Source organism: Myiozetetes cayanensis, unplaced genomic scaffold (genome assembly GCF_022539395.1).
Source record: "Myiozetetes cayanensis isolate MyiCay16 unplaced genomic scaffold, myiCay2020 scf16, whole genome shotgun sequence".
Taxonomy (NCBI): Eukaryota; Metazoa; Chordata; class Aves; order Passeriformes; family Tyrannidae; genus Myiozetetes; species Myiozetetes cayanensis.
Window position 1 is genome coordinate 18,676,897 of NW_026087270.1, and position 21,218 is coordinate 18,698,114.

At 39.7% G+C, this 21,218-nt stretch overlaps 1 protein-coding gene across 3 annotated transcripts in view; it reads right to left on the bottom strand.

Annotated features, from left to right (window-relative positions):
• Window positions 1-20,628, bottom strand: part of NFATC3 (nuclear factor of activated T cells 3) — a 60,022-nt gene extending 39,394 nt beyond the window's left edge. For 2 of the 3 annotated variants that reach the window (XM_050311141.1, XM_050311139.1), the window contains exons 1-2: window positions 20,293-20,626; window positions 3,398-4,529 (exon numbers count right to left, since the gene is read on the bottom strand). In XM_050311141.1, coding sequence (XP_050167098.1) covers window positions 3,398-4,529; window positions 20,293-20,392 — 1,232 coding nt within the window. In that variant the 5' untranslated portion in view covers window positions 20,393-20,626. Of the gene's footprint in view, window positions 1-3,397; window positions 4,530-20,292 lie in introns of all 3 variants that reach the window. The other variant, XM_050311138.1, reaches the window with a different exon arrangement.
• Window positions 20,629-21,218: the final 590 nt, after the last annotated feature.

Here is a 21,218-nt window from a genome sequence, read left to right on the forward strand (position 1 = left end):
TGAACATTTAAAAGTGAACATCTACTCTCTAGACTTTCAAGACAAGGTTTCAGACAAGAGAAGCAACTTTGCTGAGTATTCCACCACTATATTTAAACCAAATTTTTTTTCTTAGAGAATAAGTGACACTGACAGCAATCCCAGTTTCCAGCAGTAAAATACTCTCAAGTTGCCATTATATATCCATCACTACAAAGATTCCTGAGCTGTAAATATATCTGTCAAAGCCTGTTTGTTCATCACCACTGAAACAAAGAAACTACTTGATGTCCCATCACTTCTCAATGTTACATATTAAATTCATGACACAGCAGTCTGAAGACACATGCCAAACTATCAAGTAGTTTTTAAACCAATGTAAAAATCTCTAAGAATTCCATGAAGGAAGTAAAAGAAACTGGGTTCAATTTTAAGATTTTTTGACCATTAATGAATACCCCCTGGTTATCTTCCAGACACAAAAGCACCATTTATTCCCATCAAATACTGTGGGGTTAAAAAAAAAAGAAATTAATGACTCATTAAGTTTACTACCCTAAGAAGTGCCTATTTTCTTGAGGCACAAATTAGATTCTCAAGACACACTTCACAGAACTTAAAACTTACTGTTCCACTAGTCATTCATATTAAAATTGTAAGTTTAAAGCAAAAGATAACAAAAAACAAATGTCAAAGCAAAAATAACAGAACTCCCATGATTTTCAATTGCATCATCAGTGACCACTCTTCTAAAAAAAAAGCTCCATGTTACCCACACAAGTGCTGCCCATACCTGTGATGGTCCTTAACTCCAGAACACCATAACCACCATTAGCACCAATAATGTTGCTGATGTCTTGTGAACTGTACTTTTAGTGACAAGTCCTGACCAAAGTTGTTATGTTACTTACACTGTAGAGATTTCTAGGTCACTCCTAGACTCTTGTTATTCCCCTTGTTCAAGTAAGAAAAGCACTGTAAAACAGACTTTCTAATGTTTTTTATTTTCTCCCCCACTTTCTGGAAAACTTACAACTCAAATGTGCAAAACTTACTAACAGTAGATGTGCAAGAAAATAATAAAATCAGCATCTTCACCGAATGTTGGGAAATAAATATATAAATAGCAATTGTATAATTCTTTATGATAAGTAGGATGCTCACTTTTGGTCACTATCTTGCATTTCATTTTTATTCGTAAAACATAAAGGTCAACTTAGCTACTCTGCATTATAAGAATCAAAATTATAAAATATTATATGACAGAACAGAATGTTTAACATACTGAAGATGCACACTGTCACAGCACCCGTGGAACAGGCTACAACTGCTGAGTAATTCAACATTTCACTGAGGATACAGCTGTCAGTGCAACCATTTCCACTAATTCAATGGTCAGATGACATTTTGGCACCAAATGTATACAGCTTAACAGATTTATTTAGTTTACTTGTGTACAGGTGTAGTCTTCCTTGTCTTCTACCTGTTTGCCCATTTTATATTTACAGAAATTCTTCAGTGCCAGCTTCTAAATAAATTCTGACATTTAAAAATATATTTTTATTTTTTAATGACAACATTGAAACTTTTTTATTCAGTTCTACTCAGTTCTCCCTACGACAAGAAGAAACAGGTTTAACTGAGTTATCTATTTTTTTAAACTACTTTGGTCATCCCAGAAAAGAATCATAGATCCACATCCCATCTTTCCACATGCCTATAAGTTCATGACCTTTAGCGCTGCAGTGATGCTCACCTTTTATGAACTGTGTTAGCCTGCAAGCTAACAAAAATGCCAAGTTAGGACTGCTTAGCATCCTACATAATACAATTCCAAAATACATAATTTAGGAAAAACAAACAGTTTTTACTGTTCTAGTCTGAAGAAAAGATTCTGGTAACAGATTAGAACACCTATTATTTACAGACTTAACAGAATTTTAAAACCCCCTAAATTTCAAGACAGTTAACGTATCTGCCAACACAGCAGTTTCGGATCTGCTAAAAGAGATTTTTCCATCCAGCAGCTTTACCATTAAATTTCACATCCATTAACAGTTATGTGGAAGGACACTAAAAGAGTGTAAAAAAAAAAAAAAAAGCCTTCTACCTACTAAAATCAATACAATTCTGAGGAGAGAAATTAAAATCTGTGGTTATACCATCATGCAAAAAAAACCAAAACAGCTGAATAAGCAGTGTTTAAATATATTTAGCTATTAACGAGACAAGCTAGTTGATAACTTCTAAGGAACTTATACAAAATTTTGCAATGATAAGAACACTATATTTTATCATTAACTATCAAGATTTAAGTTTTGCCTTTTTCAAAATAGAGCATACATGTGATGAATCCTAACCTATCCACCCCTCAACCCTCCAAAAAAAAGAGGAATTGCTTCATTTACTACCCTGTTGAAGAGCAACTCTTAAGCATTGCCTGTGGACAGAATTATACTATGTTAACCAAAGTTCTTTTAAAATCAATACAGAATAGAATGGAAGCATTGACATTTAAATCTATAATACGGGGATTTATATGGACAATTGTGCTTTACAGGTATTAATCTAATGGCTTCTCCTTCCCAGTACCTCCCTACCCCTTATTTTTAAAAGCTAGTAGAGCAAGGAAAAGGTTCTCAAATGAAATGGCTACTCTGTCCATTCAGCAGCAATGCTGCTTAAGGAGGTCTTGTTTCTACTCTACCTACTGCACTGGCAAAGTGATTCCAAAAGCTGTGTGATTGGAAAGATCATAGAACTGGTCCATCTAAAAAGTAATGGAATGGGAAGTTTTGATCACCTCAATCAAACCAGGTCCCTCTTCTGAGCCTCCACAGACCATTCTGCTAGCACATGACCAAACTACAAAAAGAAAAGAGCTATTTAACTCTATGGTGGATGATGGAAATACCCTGGAATGACAGCCCAGACATCCATTCTTTCTGGATGATTTTCAGCATGGCATAGATTTTTTTTTTCTTTATTCTATTTCTAGAATTATATGAGCCCAAAGAAGCAAGTAGAAACAAAAGCAAATAAACTCCCCACCTCTTTTGTGGTCTCACAGTTCTATGAAATCAGGTAAGTCAGGTCTCTCTGGCTATATTAAAATGTCAGTTGCTCAGAACAGATGGAACTGCAAAGTGTGCACAAAATCTGCAGACATTTAATTCAGCTGGGCTCTGTGCAAGTACACAAACTAATCCTATGTTACAACACATCTACTGTACTTTTAAAAGCAGAAAAAGATGGGTATTTGGTATCTCAACTATTTTTTTCCTAATTATAACATCTACTTGCCTACAGCAAGTTTTCTTTAAGTAGTCTTAATGCATCACTGAAATACAAGGACAATGCCTACTTAAGATGCATTGGAGGGGAAAAAACAGGAAGGAAAGACTTTTTAATCTCTTACCGAAATATAGGAGTATGACCAGGCTTTGGTTTGTTCCAAGTAAAGTGTGAAGGAACAGAAAGAAATTGGTCTCCAGGCAAGTCTTTTTTCAAGGTGTGCTGAGATCCAGGGCAGTCATCTACTACAGTTTCGAGGGATGATGACAAGTTTCCCTGCTCTTCAGGACAGATATCTACTTTTCCAGATAAAGTGGCAGTCTGATCCTCTGAGGTCTTTCTTGTTTTAAGAGGAATATCAGTCTCTGTACAACACTGAAATGGTGAAAGGCCAGAATTAAGGCCTTGTACATTATGGATGGAAGTGTTAAGCCACGTGTCTTCTGTTATGCTTCCCCTGGGAGAATGGCCAGGTGATGGAGTTGGAGAATGGTGAGGAGAGAGAGAACCAGCATAGCAAATCTCAGCACTGGAGTGTCGTCGTTTCCCACAAGGGGATGTAGGTCTTGATGAGGGCCTTGATGTTGGTCTAGGGCTTAGCCAATTTTCATCTGTAATACTAGTTCTAGGAGAATGACAGGGAGACTGTCTAGGTGACAAGGCATGCCCAAATCCATAAGGTTGCTGCCATGACTCATCACTGGGACCTCTTGGAGAACCGCCAGGTGATGCCAAAGGAGAGCCAAGGGTAAATCGAGCAGCTGCTTCATTTAGCTCTGAGTCTACATCATCATAAACGTGGGAAATGGATTCACAAGAGGAAGCATCTGAAAACCAACTTCTGGATGAAATGCTGCTGGCAGGGCTTGGACTAAGGGATGATTCCCTGTATGATGGCTCAAGAGGAAGATAGAGATGGTCCCGTGAAGGTCTTTCCATATAGTCATTTTCTGTGCCATTTGTATGTAATTCATCTTCACTGGCTTCGATCCCCTGATGACAGTTGGGTGAAATTGATGTAATTTGAATACTGGGGCACTCGAAGGGTTTGGGTCCACCTAGTGGACTGTATTTGGATTCTGGTACCTCACATGTGCCTTCATAGTTCTTATGGCTCTGAAGTCTTGTAGGAGGTGTCAGAGGGGAGGAGTGAGATTGCAGTCCATGGCGAGGAATACAAATAGGCTGATTCACAGAGGATGATGGTTGGTCTACATTAAAGATGTATATGGATGCACAGTCATCTGACTCAAGATCTGAAAACAAAATTAAAACATAAAAAAGAAAAAAAAAAAAGGAAGGAACAGAGTCAGAATGCAATACTTGGAAAAATGCCATAAACAAAATCCTTTGTTTCCCAGATATGGACTGTTATCAACATCATAGATATTTCCCATTATACTAGCTATACAAAATAAAGCTAATTTTACATTTTCCGCAGTCATATTTACAGCTAAATATGACTACAACATTGTTTTCTATCACAAATCCTGTTTTCAACAAGATTCCACAGTTTATACACATCTTTAGTGGTTGAAAATATAATATAAACAGAAAAATGGGTTTACAACTTGACAGGATCTTAGCCTAAACATTCAATTCAGACTTTTTCTTTCACAAGTGTATTCCACTTATAATTTAACATTTTTAATCATAAATTATTTTTTAAATCATGTTTTTGACAAAAATAGGACTATGATACTTTCTGCAAGTCCAGTCAATACTTACAAGCATTGTAACATCACATACATAACAATTATCTACTTAAACAATAGAAAGCATCTTACAGTGACTCAAACTTGAATGAAGATTATGAACCACTAAAAACATTCAATCACAAGAGGTCTAACAAAGAATATTATTAAAGGTATTATGAAGAGTCATATTCCAAAGATCTTTTTTTGTTGCTTCTCTTAAGTGCTCATCCCACAAAATAGCATTTTTCAAGTGCAATCTCATGAAGTTTGAGCACAAGTCATTCAGTAAAATAAAGCAAAACATATTCTCAGATCTAACTTATTCAAAACACAGAAAATACTCCAAAGGAAAACAAGAAATTGAGAGGGAGAGCAAGTCTCATTAACAAAATCAGAAGCTTTGTCTCACAGAACTGAAGCAGATTTTCTTGGCCCACTTCTCAACACTGAATTAACCGTCAATATGAAACATTTGTCTGAAACAAAAGTAGAAAAAACACAACTCTTTTTCTTATTTTCTAACCTTTATGATTCCAGTCTTGTGTCTTTCCACTTGTAAAACAGAGTCTTCACTCTAATTTTCCATAAATCCAGGCTGGATGACATTAATTGCATCTCTGGGTATTAGCTCTTTTTTAAAATGATTTTTATCCTGAGTGTCAGCAGAATATTAATACTTGTTTAAAAAAAAAAAAAAAATCAATCTAGTCTCTCTCACTAGCAGATAAGATGTCCAGACAGGAAGCTATGTATTTTAGGCCTTTCCATGACGAAAAAATTAGTTTGTTAATGAAATAATTCTATTATCAGTTTCACTAACAGGAATCATCTTAAAATTAACTAAAACAGAACCAAAACAAAACTATAGCTCCTCAGAGACAAGGTAGCAATTTCAAATGGAGACAAAGCACATTGTTACCAAGGAACAGAACATGTTCCTCAGAATGTTCATGGGCAGGGAGCAACTCTGTAAGGAATGTATTATAGGAGGCACAAACTGCATTTAAGAGGAGCACAGAGTAATTTCATAAGCAGTGTGTGATTTTATATGTATTACAGTAATGTATGACAATTATCCATATTATATAATTATATAATTAACTACTATTATGTGTTAAGAGAACAAAAAACCAGTATAGATCAATTTCTAAATATGCACACATTAAAAAGATCGGGATTCTCAGGAAGGTCTATTTTATGTATCACACAATTAACACAAGCTTACTACACTGAGCACTATCAAAACTGCATTTCCCTATCCTTTCACTAGGGCAACAGACATTTTCTAAAACTTTAACTGGAGTGTCTTTATTTTTTCTCTTGCTGTTTCCTATCACAAAACATGAAATGCAGACAGTAGTTGGTTACAGGTTTTCCACATCTATTGGTATATTAGTGTGCAAGATCATAGATGTCATTGCTCCTAACTCAGTATTAACATTAAAAGCATAGATCAAGGGAAGAAAAAGGCAATCCTAATAAAAGCTATTATCCAGCTTCTCTAAACTTAGAAATAAAACAGTCACAGCTACAGAATTTTTGAAATAATAATAAAAATGTTTTAGGAAAGCACTTGGAAGTCCTCAAGCCCTATGTGTAAGCATATACTGTCATTAACAGCTTTATGAACAGTAGCAGCACATGGGTTTGCACTAAAACTCTCACCAGTGCAAAGAGCCGTATTTCTCTTGCACCAATAATCTGGAATTCTTAAAATATTTAAGACACTTTCTCCACTTTCAGTGTCACTGAGATTTACAAAAAGCAGATGTACATTCAAAATTTAAGTTTCATGGAGTTGAGGTGGACAGATCTGACTAGCACAGAATTATCAAGGCCAGCTGGGAAGAACTGGGGAAGAGATCGAGCAGGCAAGAGACCACTTCTGACTCAGGCTTCTTTGGTCCCTTTCCTGACAAACAACCTCTAAGGAGTTTGGCACTGTGCTCTCTCATTACACCTCCCCAGCACACACTCAAAAAACCAGGAAGCCAGAAACCTAGTGAACACAAAAGCATGCTTAAGACTGTGGACACAATATAGTTGGAAGTCTAAATCACCCAAATCATTTTCAGACACAATGGATAAACAGGTAGATTTATTTCAGCCTGCACACACAAATACTCCCCCTTATAATTCATGTGTTAAAATAACCTGTTAGCTACTCATACAAAAGGACAACACTAAGACCTTCACAAATCATGTCATTAATTCTACTAAATTATTTACCAATAACTATTTTTGTTGTATTAAAGACTGTAGAGAGAATCCAATCTGGAAGATCCCTCTAACCTATCTTAAGGGACTAGTAAACATACAAACACAAATACAACTCAGGTGAAAGAAATGGGGGGAAAAAAAGAAAGAATGAAAAAACCTCAGGTAATAATCCTTAAGAGGGAAAGGAGCGAGAATAGCTCAAAACAAATCCAACACAGGGCTTCAAGAAGCAGAAGGTAAACAAACAAAGGGAGGTCTCACAGTAGACAAGTGCAAGGCAAAAATGAGTTATGGAGAAGCCCAAGGGAAAAAATGGAGTTACAGAAATCTGGTTACCTAATAGGAGAGCTATTACACATCCAAACAACCCTAGTGGGGAAGGAAAGACAGTAAAGAAGTAAAGTTGGTCAAGTCATAAAGCCTTCACTGTCCATAAAATATAACAAAGCTTTCAAGACATAGAAAGTAGGTCAGATTACTAAGGTAGAGTGTAAAACTCCAACAAACACATGGGGGTAGAGATGCTAGGTAGGACAGACCTGGCAAAATACAAAGACCAAGAGAAGCAGTGCCATTCATATCAAAAGCCCACAACCCTAAAAAGGCAGGTGTGTTAAAAGCTTTTCCTTTGGTAAAGTCAACTGAGTAAATTTCTAATAAAAGTAACAGCAATACAGAGTAAAAAAAACCAAAAAACAAAAAACTAAAAGGTTACAAAATACTGAAGAATTATGGTCCAATAAGTTTAACTTCCGTTATAGAAGTAGTATTAATAGTTTAATTGTTCCAGTAAGCATTTTAAAGGAGACAGAGAAACTAAACGAGTCACTGTTGCTAAGAACAAACCACGTCAAACAAATTTTGGTTTAGGATCAAATGAGATCTTCTGGATCAACGGCACTAAAAGAAACTCAACTTGGTTTTTACTGACTAAGACTTCTAACACTACCATGCATGGAGAAGCCACTGAGTCTTTAGAAGTTTAGGGAAGTCTTCCTTCCCACCCTGCTGAGATCAGGTTCACTACTGACGGATCACAAAAGGCAGCAGATGCTTTATATTCACACAGTGTATAAGCTATATAAAGCTGCAGACTTTCATTGCAATCTTACATCAGGTGTCAGTGTCATCCAATGTCAATGAGAACCAGAAGGTCTCTTCTTTTGAATGTACATTTGCTACTGTTTGGAAACAGACCCATTTACAGGAGCTCCTCTTCAGTATTAAAGCAGCACTGGCTCATCCCTTACTAAGCTGCTAACTACACTTCAACATAAGCTGTCTAACTGGGGAATGTACTTAAATAATATCCAGAACAACTGCTTCTAAAGCACATTTTGCTCGCTACTTGCTGTATCAGAGGACACATTCAGGACTGGTAATGGCTGCCCACCAGTTGTTCACTCCTCAAGGATGTACTGGCACATGCACATGTGCAGCTGTGCAGTCTGCAGATTTCTCCAGAGAAGGAAAGTCAGCTACAATCAAATGTCTGAACAGAAGCCCTGTGCCAAAATTATCCAAACTACTTTATTATTCTAAGTTTGTAAGCCCACAAACAAACAGGTTCAGACAACAAGAGCTGCAATAACGTATTAAGAGAGTGCAACTTGACCTAGGTCTTATAAAAATACTACTGTGAAAACAGGATCAGTAATCACGTCCTTTAAATAGAATGAGGAAAGACACAGGCATTGCCACCAACATCATGTGCATCTCCCTTCCAAACTTTAGAAAGGATAACCATCTCTTCTGTTTTCCAGTTCTGTCATGAGTTACCACTATCTCTTTCTGAACACAATGGTATTATAAAAAATGTTCCAAAAATATCTCTAAATAAGCACATAAAGGATATGCAGCTCCATTTTTTTATTCCATTATTTTGCAGATTTGCAGTAGTTTATATATTTCTTGGGATGAAAGAGGAGTCTTAACCTTCACAAAGAACCCAAAATACACAAGAATCATAGTTTTCCTTTTGTGAATTTAAAAAGACAATTGATCAGAGTTCTTGTTGGTACACTACCACACTGGAGCTCTATAATTGGATATTTAACTCCAGTTTTCCATTACAAGCTTAAGTTCTCCAGACATACTTCCTACAGGCTTAAACACCAATTTAAAAAGAACACAACCCAAAAAATCCACTAAAAAACACAGCAATGTATTAGTTTATAAGAAGTATAACCGACTAGTAAGCCAAATATGGTACTGAAAAAGAACAAATTGTGAAAACAATTAAGGGAGCAAGGTGGAACAGGGGGAAGCACATCCTTCTAGACCAAATTTGGCAACACATAAAACAGTAGTGCAAGTTTAAGCTTTCAGAAAGGGATGATTTACAACTGTCATTTTGTGAAGCAGTTCTTCCTCTTCAATGATTTTGTGCTCTGTTTCATGGTCATATCAGATTACTCAAAAAAGGATAAAAATAAACACTACTTCTATCAATCATGTATGCCAGAGGCAGCTCTGTCGTGCCAGTTACAACTTCACTCATTTTATTGTGTTAAGCAAGAATACCAGAAAAGTAGAACCGATGAGTTTTCTCCAAATTCTAGTCGAGATAAGAACTCATTATCCTTGGTAGAAATGCAGAAGAATAAAGAAGTTGCACTAGTTTAAGCAGTTTAAGCAAGAGAATAATACAGCATATCAAATGTTTACAACTGATACTGATTAAAATGAGAGCATACTGGCTCTCAGGGTGTAACTACACGGTAAGTTTTTTTCAGCAGTAACTACCCTCCCACACAGAGGGGGAGGGGAAATGACATATGAGGTTTGGCAATCAGATTTACAGTGCACTAACATAAACACCTGTATATACACAACTGACAGAATGGCTTTGGGACATGGGGAGAAACGAGCAACCAGGGCAGGAACTGCAGGTGTTCACCATCAAGTAAAAACATAACATGAAACTAAACCCTTAGGCCACAGCCTGGTATGCACTTAAACTCGAATGACTGTCTTAGTGTACATGCAGCTTCACCCTGAAATAATGGAATTAAGTTTCAAATAGGGAAAGAACAGCTTTGGAATACATTGATAACAAGTGATGTACAAAGCAGGTGAAGAATTCAACTTGTAACTGTAAGGTTCTTAGTCATTCCAAGTTCAGTTACAAACAGAAAACAGTCCCCGGAAGTGCTAGGCAGTGTTAATACCTGTGCCTTCTCCAGATCTCCTGCTGTTTCTGGTTGATTATGAAGCATGTCTTTATACTATAACCTTATAAAACTTGTGGTTCAGTATTTACACATTATTCATTAATACTCATAACAGGTTAAAAAAAAAAATCTAATTTTTACTTTAAAAGTCTCCAAGTTCTCTGGGCTCTCCTTTGCTTCCTTTTTTTCTCTGTGGTTGACATTTAAGAAGACACACTATTTCACTGCAGAATACCCCTGTACGCAAAATGGAAGCTTTGTCATTCAGTGTCAGATCAAAAGTCAGCTTAACATGACCTAGTAATTCAGAGATATCAAAAAACACACTACGGCCTTTCGGAAGATTCTTAACACAGTACATCAGCACGGCAATTACTAACACACAGTATTAACAGCCTTTTTGACACTGCTGTTCTGGAGATGAAGTACGTTGTTCTATCTGATCAGTTAAAGTCTGCGAAAGGACTGCAGCCCTGCAACCCCAGAGCATCCTACATGCTTAAACATGGGAACTGAAGGAAGACTGATCACTCTGAAACCAGTGTATTGTGCCTGATCCACTGGAAGACTGAACATAAAGGTGAGAAGACTAGGCAAATACTAATTGAAAGCAATAAGAGAATTATGTGCTGTAGCTGCCAGCGGAAGGGTTGCCTAGATTCCTGGTATTGCAGGCCAATTTACTGTGCAGAACTCCTCCTTTGTGGGGGCAAAACTAACAGACTCCAGAAAAAGGCTCTTCAGTTATTCAAATGGAGTGAACTGAAATCCACACCTTATTACCTACTCTGATGCCTTTACATCAACCAACTTCTAAAACAAAGGAGCTGCTGACAACAACTCTTTACACACACTGCCCATTTACAGTCTGCTCCAGTCCTGAACCAAGCACTTGGTAGAATCCAAGATTCCAAGATCAGAATGTGTAAGTCAGGCCACATCAAACAAAACAGACAGGAGCGTGCAAGAAAATGTGGATTTTATTTTACAGGAGAGTACAGTGACATAGACCAGGATCTTTGTGAAAACTAGTAGAAAAGGAAAGCAATAAGTCAGGGCAAGATGTTCGAGTAGGGAGCAATTATACAGTAAGAGTGGTGGAGACTGAATTATCAAACATAACATAACACAGATGGAGAACTGGTATTGGCAGTATCTGAACAAACTAGTTTGGGAACTCTTCACATCTCAGACAAATTACACTGCACTTCTGCAGATGTCCTAAACGACAGAGGGCAAACCATTCCATAGCAGGCAATCCTACCATATCATTAACTCGGTATTTGGGATTATTAATTATTACAGCTTTTCACCTATGTTTTATAATACAGCTTAAAGGTAGACTTCAGGTGCATGAAGCTCAGACACTCTGTACATCAAAGGACTGTAATGAGCCAGGATGATAAGTCTGAAATTGTCTTGTTTTCCCAACTGCTCCCACGAATGTAGAATCAGAAACATCTTGAATTCACTTAGCTGGATTGATACAGTAACAGGGAAAACCAGGAATTCAACAGTCAAATGAGAATGCAGAGGCTGAAGCTAAGCATGAATACAATTTTTTTTCAGGAAGTTTCAGAATGGTCTCCTCAAATACATGGAAGATTGTATTAGCATGTCTCATGCCGGTGTCACATGTAGCTTTGCCCTGAAACTTTGCATGTCTTTGAAAGCCCTAAATAGCTTGTGTTTTTTCCAGTATGAGTGGAGTTTTTATCACATACTGTACCTCACCAGCACAACCTCTTGCCCCCACCCCAAAAAACTCAGCAATTTCAAAGACAGCAGCATTTGTTCTCAAAAGACTAAAACTGACAAACTACACTGATGAAATACAGAGACTCTGACCTAATTTAAAGAAGCCATGCAAAATACAAAATTTTAACAGATTTTCTTAGTGGTTCTTTGGATTAAACCACATATTCCCTCATGGTCTTGTCATTTGAGTACAGTTATCCCAAGTGACACCATTAAAGCCTTTTGTAATCATACAGTTACTCCATCTCCTCATTTCCTTTGTGTCCTTGACTTAGGGAACAACTTCTAGAAAGCATCTAAAGATACACAAGTAGCTCTAAATCACTATAGATATTATTACAGCCATCAAACCAAGTGAATCATTGCCACTAAGGGTTCACAAACGCAACATGATTATGAGCAGTTCCTCATTCTGTCACACTTTCATTTTGGGTAAGAAGATACAAAGGGTTACACTGTAAAACAACTTCAGTTAGAAGGTAACAATTTGTGCCCTGGCCCAACTAATGGCTAGTCTTCCGGAGCGAAGATCCAGGGAAGGTCTTTACACCTTCCAGCCTGCGCATTGGATGTTTTAGGTGAGACACAGTGTGCGCGGAACTGAGCCCACCCTTTAATCCTAAGGTTCATCTGCCGGGGCCAAGCGAGCTTGGACGGTGGCAGCGAGGTCCTTAGGACGTAGATGGGTTGCCTTTAAGGGCTAACGAGCTCCATCTGCCCAGGGAGTGCCCGTGACCGGGAATCGAACCCCGGCCTCCGCGGTGACAGCGCCGCGCCCTTAACCACTAGACCACCAGGGGCTCCCTTACAATCAGTTGTAATTCCATTCATTCTCCAGCATAGTAAAAATGCCACTTATCACTGAAATTATGCTTTAAGTGGTCTTCCCATTTTTTCCAAAAGTATTAAAAAAATAAAATATGGGATTAAAAAAACATTTCTTGCAGCACTTGTTCCAAAAAAAGCAAAGTTAGCAGCCACTAAAACATGAAGTCTCTCATTAACCCTCTTCACCAACCTGCTGAAAAAAATCCAACCAACCAACCAACCAACCTCTCCCCATCCCCCCACCATCCAAATATTCCACTCCATACAGGAATTTGTTATATTAAAAATATTTCTCATTTTTAGAAACGATGACTAATCTTCAAAGTGCAGCCTGAGAAAGCCATTTTTTAAGCAATTCCTATTAAATATTAATATGAATAATAGGATTCTACATTTCTGATATTAATAAATTAGCTGCAAGTACCTGCTCATGTTTTACCTACAAACATCTTTCATGTGGCCTCAACCGAAGTTTTTGTTTCTGCTTTAAAGACTCCACCAAAATCATGACACAAGACTAACTCAAACCACACCCAGAGTTCTATGTTCATGACTTTACTGTTGGAAGATCACAAGTTTGTAGTCAGATCCCCAGAAAGTTAATTCTTCTCTCCTTCCACTGGGAACATAAAAATGAGAACTGAATCTCCCAAAGAAAACTGACAGAAGTATCTTCTCCTCCATCACACCTATCGGCCTTTGACTGAGAAGTGACCATAAGCATTCAGTGCCACTGACATTCCATCAGAAGAGACACAGAGGTGAAGTTCAGTTGCTCTGTTACGCCCTCGTGAGCTGTGCAGGCCACACCAGAGCCCAACAACTGCTCCTCAACCAGACCTGCAGTGCTTCAGATTTTAACTCATCTTCCCTGAATGACTTAGAAGAGTTATACAATTTTTTACCGTTCTATTTCACCAGTATTTCACAAGAATACTCACAGTTGGGTGTATCAAGGGTAGAAGAGAATGTTGGTTTTTTAATAAGCTTGCTCCTGCCTTGCAGTTTTAGTTAGCCTTCCTGATCATTTCACTCATCTTGAATTCCAGTGTCATTCGAACCCCACATGGCATGCCTGGGCAAATGCAAGGACTTGGATGTTGTTTTACTGGCTGGGCTTACTGCCAAGCCTGCTCCATGTATTTCCCTGGCCCACTAGGGCACCTTGAGGCAACAACTCCCGTATTTACGTTATTGCTGTGAACAGCCAAACCTCTGCTTACTATTGACCCAGGCCCCATCTACTCTAATTTATTCTCACTCATTCACAGCAACATTACTGATTTGGCTGTACTTCAGGTGGGATATGACAAACTGCTTGCAGTTGTACAACACAAACCAAAGAAAAGGGACCATCGCGTTTTAAGCAGAGGGCTACTTTTGACTTTGAAGAAAGAAGGAGTTTATTTCTAAGTTTCAGAAATATGTAAGACGAAAGAAAGCACTAGCCCAAATGCTTTGTACCCTTCCCACCTCCCACATACCAGCTCTCAGGATTTGCTTTCATTTGCACTGTGCCCACAATTCAGATGGGAGGGAAAGGGACAGAGTGAGGTGTGACTATGAATTCATACATAAAATAAGTGACATTTTGTCAAACTGGGGATCTTTTCAAATCTGCAACTACAGTTGCTTTGCAACACCACACAAAAGAGTTTGGTATTTTCCCTGAATGGTCTCACCCTGGTCAAGATTCATCCAAATGGCCAAGACTTCACTTAGCCAGAATACTGTGAAAAAACCACAACATATTGACAACATGGCAACTTCCGAGGATTACCATCTTAATCTCTTCCTCTTAATTGTCAGGCAATTCTTGAATTCCTTGATACCACTTTAATACATATTTTCCTTGGTTCTTCCTCAGTGTTTCTCTAAGTTATCTTGAAGTCATAAGGGCTCCTGTCACAGACCCTCTTTTTGGTGAGCTGCAGCTGTTTGGTTTTACCTCCTCCCCCCTATCATCAGGTTATATAACCACAGCCTACGACTGATTTGCATTGTGTCCCTGCGTGTCAATCTTTCACATGCAGATACCAGCATCCACTAGCTTGTAAAATAAAATGATAGTGACTAATTTCCCACAAGTGGTGGTTTCTACCACAATACATTTAATATTCAGTATCTAATAAACAAATATTTCTGTTAAAAAGTGTCACACTTAAGGGAGAAAAAAAGAAACGGATTCAAGCAACTTATCCATTCATTCTTTTCTTAAAGTTGCACCAGCTGATCCTACTCTTAACCTGTATGAGCACTCTTTTGTATAGCAAATGTTAATGGACTGGCACAAACAGCTGTAATTTATATGGAGGGATCAAGTTATACATATTAATGACAGTTACCAACTTGTGCAAAGACTTTCTCCTACCCATTTGTATAGGCAACCAAATCTAAGCAGAATCAAAGTTTTTTTTAAAAAGTTCACTTTAAGTGAACCATACAGGTGTGCAAGACAGCCTGTTAAAAAGACTTCAAAAGATGTCTCACAAGTTCCTCCCACTCAGCTAAGGAAAGCAAACTTTGCAGCAGAAGTATGTGAACACAAAAATTAATTTCACCAAGAGCAATCCTCAGTCAACTCACACCTCAAGTTCACAGCTCTTGCCAGCATCCAGCCGTTAATTTTCCACTCAGTCTAATTATAAGACTACTCTCTTTTCTACCACAACTTGACTTTCTTAGTATTGTTTACCTTAATCACTACCTTGGGGAAAAGAACAAAAAGTTCAAGCATGCTGCAAACAAACTCTTGTAAACAACTTCAGCTGTTTTTTACTATCTACCAACAATCCCTGACAGCAACACCAGTCATGAATACAAGTTTAAGAAGGGAAGAAGAATACATGTTAATGATCAAGGCAAAGATATAAAGACTAGTATTGTGGTGGTGTTTCATTACAAATCAGTGTTTTTAAGACTTTTCCTATATATCTAAATTAAATGACGCATATATAATGCTAGTTTTTGCTACAGAGTACTCTGTCTACCTGAGGCAAAATGCAGTGCCTGTCATTGCTTCAGAGCACTTAAACAGGGGCAGCAGGTAACTGCTGAGCAGCCTAAGCAGCTCACGGATGCTCACAGTGAAAGGTTTGACACAAAAACCTTCAGAAGAAAAGATCAGGTATTACTCTGACAGTCACTATCGCAAAATGTATGTGTCAACCGTGATATCCGGTAACAAACCAATAACCTGATATATCTAAGCCAGAGGAAAAAAAATCTCAAAGGAGAACAAGAGTAGTAGTTTCCAAATCAATGGAAGATACAAATCCAGATATATTGTCCATAGCCAGAGTGAGGTTCCAGTTCCAAAGATGTTTGGGAATGTCACTAAATTCACCACAGAATATTTTTCATACTTTTCAGAAGAAAAGTAAGATAGATTGTGAGATTCATTTGTAGCAAGATTACTAAACAGTATTACTTAACCAAATGTTAAATCACAGGAAATATGGAGAATCTCTTTTCAGATCACTTCAAGGTTTCCAAGAAAATAAAACAACTACTGTGAACCTGAAGTCCAAGAAGGGTACTCTTATCAGTTCTTTTGAAGGACTTATATTGCAGGAAAGCAAATAAACAAAATCAATCAAGTAATCAACCAAGGATGATTACTTATATTGAAATATCAATTTCTCCTTCTCTACTTCATAACCCAAGAACAAAAAGTGGAAATTGCAGTGAAATTCACATATTATTATGTTTCAATAGGAAATAAAATATCAGCCCCTCTTTTGCTCCTAAAATACTTTATCAGAAATAACAGGAACATTTGAGACAGGATTCGAAACAGCAGTATCAATAATTCATCTGTGAGAATTTCCTACATAATTAAATAAGTGATTTTATGGGTACTGAACAGTTTACAGCCTCTTATTTTTAGTTAGTCCTGATTTCACATACCAACAAGAAATGATTTTGCATTATACAAAACCTTACAAGATCCAGAGTTCCCAGCTTAGCACTACATACCCTAAGTGTGGCTCTTACCTTGTAAAAACTCATTCTTTAAAAGAGAAGATGAACCCTTAAAATAAAACTTCACGTAAAGAAACTATCATAGCAACTCACAGTTACTTCCCTTTTGCACAGCTGGCATTTAAACGGTATAACACATCCTCAGTAGTGCGAAAACCTTAATGCAGTTTAGTTGCTTAATAAATTTGAGGCAGACTTCCCAAAATTATACTGAATAGTATTGCAAAATGTGGGGGTGGGGGTGGAGAAGGGAAGGGCAGCATCATTAGAAAAGCATTAAAGCTAAATTCAATTATTCAAGTATCACAGATTACTTCTCAAAAACCTCTTCATTAGAAAGACCAAACAAGGTGGCACCTCAAATACCACAACTGACTGAGTTACAGGACAATCTCTTTCAGCAGCCTGTACAGGACCAGAACGACACTGTAACTCACATGCTGACAGGGACATTTCAAATGCAACTGACAGAAGGTGGCAGGAGGCAATCAGATACTACTGTAGCAACCCAAACAGTTTTGCAACAAAGAGATTTGGTTCACTTCAGAGTGCTCTACAGCATTACCTTTGGGCACTGGAGGCTTGAATTTTTTGGTCAGAAAAAGATGAAGCTCATTGGTACCTAGAACTGTACAACCTCTTTTGAGTGCCAAACACTACAAAATTGAACGAACAATTTCTTTATTCTTTAGGACAAGGACAATAAACTATCAGAGAAACAGAGAGCAAGATTTTGCAGAAGGTGCTCAGTACCTAACATCCACTTAAAAGCAGCTGAAGAGCTTTTTAGAATCTCTTATTTAGCAACCACCTGAGCAAATTTTTACCTCTGCTCACAAGCTGTCTAAAATGGGCTGCCACTTTGATTTCAAGGCCAGTATGCTGCAAAAATTGCAGTATTAGACTAGTGACTTCAAGCACCATGAAGCCATCTTTCATACATTCTCCTCTGCAACAGGAACTACAGCTTTCAGATCAAGCAAACAAGCACTATGGTAGAACAGAAGAATCAATTCCTGCCACTTAACACAAAACTACGTATGTTAATCTTACTATCTTGCAACCCACTAAAACTGTTTTGTGTAATAATTCAGAATCCCAGTTGATTTAATTTCTCCTACTGTTCTTTTAGTGTCATAAAAAGGGAATCTAGTGCCTGGGAGTAGTGTTTTCTTGGTAGTTCAGAAATCAAAAGTATTTAAAGCAAATGAAAGAAGAGCTCACCTTTTCTTCTTTTGATTAAAGATACAGTTAAATATAAAATATATAACTACAAATCAGTCAGTCATGGCTAGGCTTCGCAAATGAAGATTTGAGAACTATAAATACTTATACATGTACATATATAAAAGAATAAAATCCTCACAATGCTACAGTAGTCCCAGTAAAAAAGAGAGCATTAACACAGATTTCCATGTTTTTTATGCAAGAAATCAGTACCAGACACTTCTTTCATCAGAAATGCCAGTCTCAAACTTTTAGAGATACAGCATGAAGCATTAGAAAGTTTTTCAGGTGTTCTCCATGATCATGGAAGACTTAGTGATTTTAATATTATTTATTTCAAAATAAGCAACTTTCCCTGCAATGTATAGGGGTTTTTTATTAGCATACGTTTGAAAAAAATGACCCTTCTGCTCACTTTGCAGCACAACAGACACCACCACTGAAGCAAGCGATACGAGACTGTGAAATACATACTTTAGGGAGCTCTAGGAACTTTTTTTTTGTTCATTTAACTAATATATTTGGAAGAGGAGTAAGGGAAAAAATACAAGATTTCCAATATGGGTCCTCTCAAATGAATTCTAGTTCTTCATATGTAAAATACAAGTGCAGAATTAAGAGATGAGCTCTAGTAATAATTTTAATAGAATACATGAAGGCAGAGACCTATTCTAACCCTTTCTCCCAAAGGCCACATCTCTGCACAGCAGGCAAGAGAATCTAATGCAGCTTTCAGTAAGAAAACAAATTAGTTCATGGTCCAAATACTGCATTTTCAAATTTAATGTAAGAATAGTTGTAACTTTTTAAGCATGTGAAACGTAGTATCTGAATTGTTTTAAGGATTCTACCAAAATACAAATATCATAAGAGTCAATTAACACCACACTAGTATTTCCAGTTTTCTGAGCAACTTGTTCTCTCATTCTCACCTATTACTAACAAAAGAACATAGATTACACTATCAGTTTTATGTCAAAATAATAGAAATGAGGATGTCATAATTATTTTTGTTGTCATTTGTTTGTATGTTTTCCATTATTTTCATATGATACTGTAATGCATTTATCAAGCTAGCAGAATGCAGGCCCCCTTCCCAAAAAGCACCATCTGCTATTACACTAAGATGGAAAATATGCAAAGAAAATCCTCTCTTATCTCAACGAATTTGCAAACTAAATCTGAGCATCAAGGAAGTCAAGGATTTTATAAGAAGTTAATCCCAAGTGTTCACAAACGGACTGTATCAAACAAATTTTCTTCTACTCAACTTAGACAACCGAGTCAGAGAACTAAACAACATGGCTGCATCACTTAGCCTGGACACAATCGTGTTTCAGAGCTATCTCATCATCTAACAGTTAGACATAGCATAGCCCTTTAGCAATTAATACTTATTTCAAGTAGGTTAGAAAATAAAGCATGCAGCTATCAAACTCTGGTACAGCTACACACCGCACAGCTGGCCCTTATTGATTCTTCACACCGTAATTCACAGGGAATACTTCACTTTCCGCAGTTTAAAGAAATACGAGGTTTTTTTAAACAGGATTTTCAGGCTCCAATACCACAAAACAGACTACAATAGAAGCACTCCGAGCATCCCGACACGCCGTGTTTCGCCCATCCACACGTACACAAAGTCTGCAGGAACACACTGGAGTAACTGATGTTCTACAGACGGGAAACACTTCGGTGGAAACTTTTCGTCGCATGCGCCCGAACTTGTCTCCAGTCCAGCCCCGTTAACACTTCGCCACTCCCGGGACCAGACCCCCCCCGCGCTCCCCGGGCTCGGCGGGTGCGGGGCCACCACATCCAACCCAGGGCCTTTTCCCTTTTTCTCCTGGGCGGCTCCTGCCGCACAACGCGAGCTCCTGGGTTTGTTTTCCCAAAGAAAGTTGTGACGGCGGGGAAAGGCCCACCCGGCCCAGGCCGTCGCCCCCCGAACCCCCGCGGGCCGAGGGAGGGCCGGGAGCGGTGCCGGACAGCGGCCGCGGCCTGAGGGAAGGGAGGCAGGAACGGCGCCACTGCCCCCGTGCTCCCGCCTCCCGCGGCCCCCACTCCCCTCCCCGCCTCGCTCGGAGCAAAACAGGAACCCGCCCGACCCACCCCCCGGCCCCCGGGCGCACCTGCGGGCCCCAGCGGCGGCCCGGGGCCGGGCTGCCCGTCCTCGCCGAAGATCAGCCTGAAGTCGAACTCGTCGGTGGCGCCGCAGTTTGCCGTAGTCATGGGTTTGGCCGGCGAGGCTCAGCGAGACCCCGTCGCCCCTCAGGGCCGCGCCGGGTCCTGCCGGGCTGCGCTCGCCCCTCAGGGCCGCCGCATAACACCGGAGGGGCCGGAGCGGGGGTGGGGAGCGACACCCGAGCGACGACTCCGACCCCGGCGCGAGCTCCGGTGCCCGGGCGCTTCTGTCACTCCGGGGGGGCGGGCGCGTAACTCTGGGCCTCGGCTGGTCCCGCCCCCGCACCTCGCCCCGGGCAGCGCCCCCCGAGCCGGCCCTCCCTCCCTCCCTCTCTCCCTCCCTCAGCCCGCCCCGCCCGCGGTGACGTCGCGGCACCGACAGCGCCTCGTGACGGCCGCCGGTGCCGGGCCGGAGGAGGGGCCGCGCTGCCGCCGGTCACGTGGCGCGGAGAACCCGCCTAGCCCTGCCCCCCGCGCCGCGGGGGCTGCCGGGGGGTGTAGTTGGCTGCCGGTGGCCAATCCCGGGCGGCCAGCGGAGCACGGGGGGCGGGGCCACGGCGGGGCGCGGTGCCACGTGTCGGCCCCGCCGGGCCCGATCCCGATCCCGGCACGGTCCCGTTCCCGGTCCTGTGCCCGGTACCGTGGAGGCGGGCGCTGAGGAGTCCCTGTGTGAACCCTCCTGCAAAGCGCAAACGGCCGCCTGTGAAAGCAAAGGAGCAGAATCCCTCGCGGCGTGCGGATCTCACGTTATCTTCTAAAACACCGCATGTAAATAGGTGGTGCTCTTGACACTAATTAATGGCTCGAGTAATTAGGTAGGTTGACGTAAGCAGAGGAATGTCGCTTGGGTAACAAGCGCTGGCTGCAGGAGTCT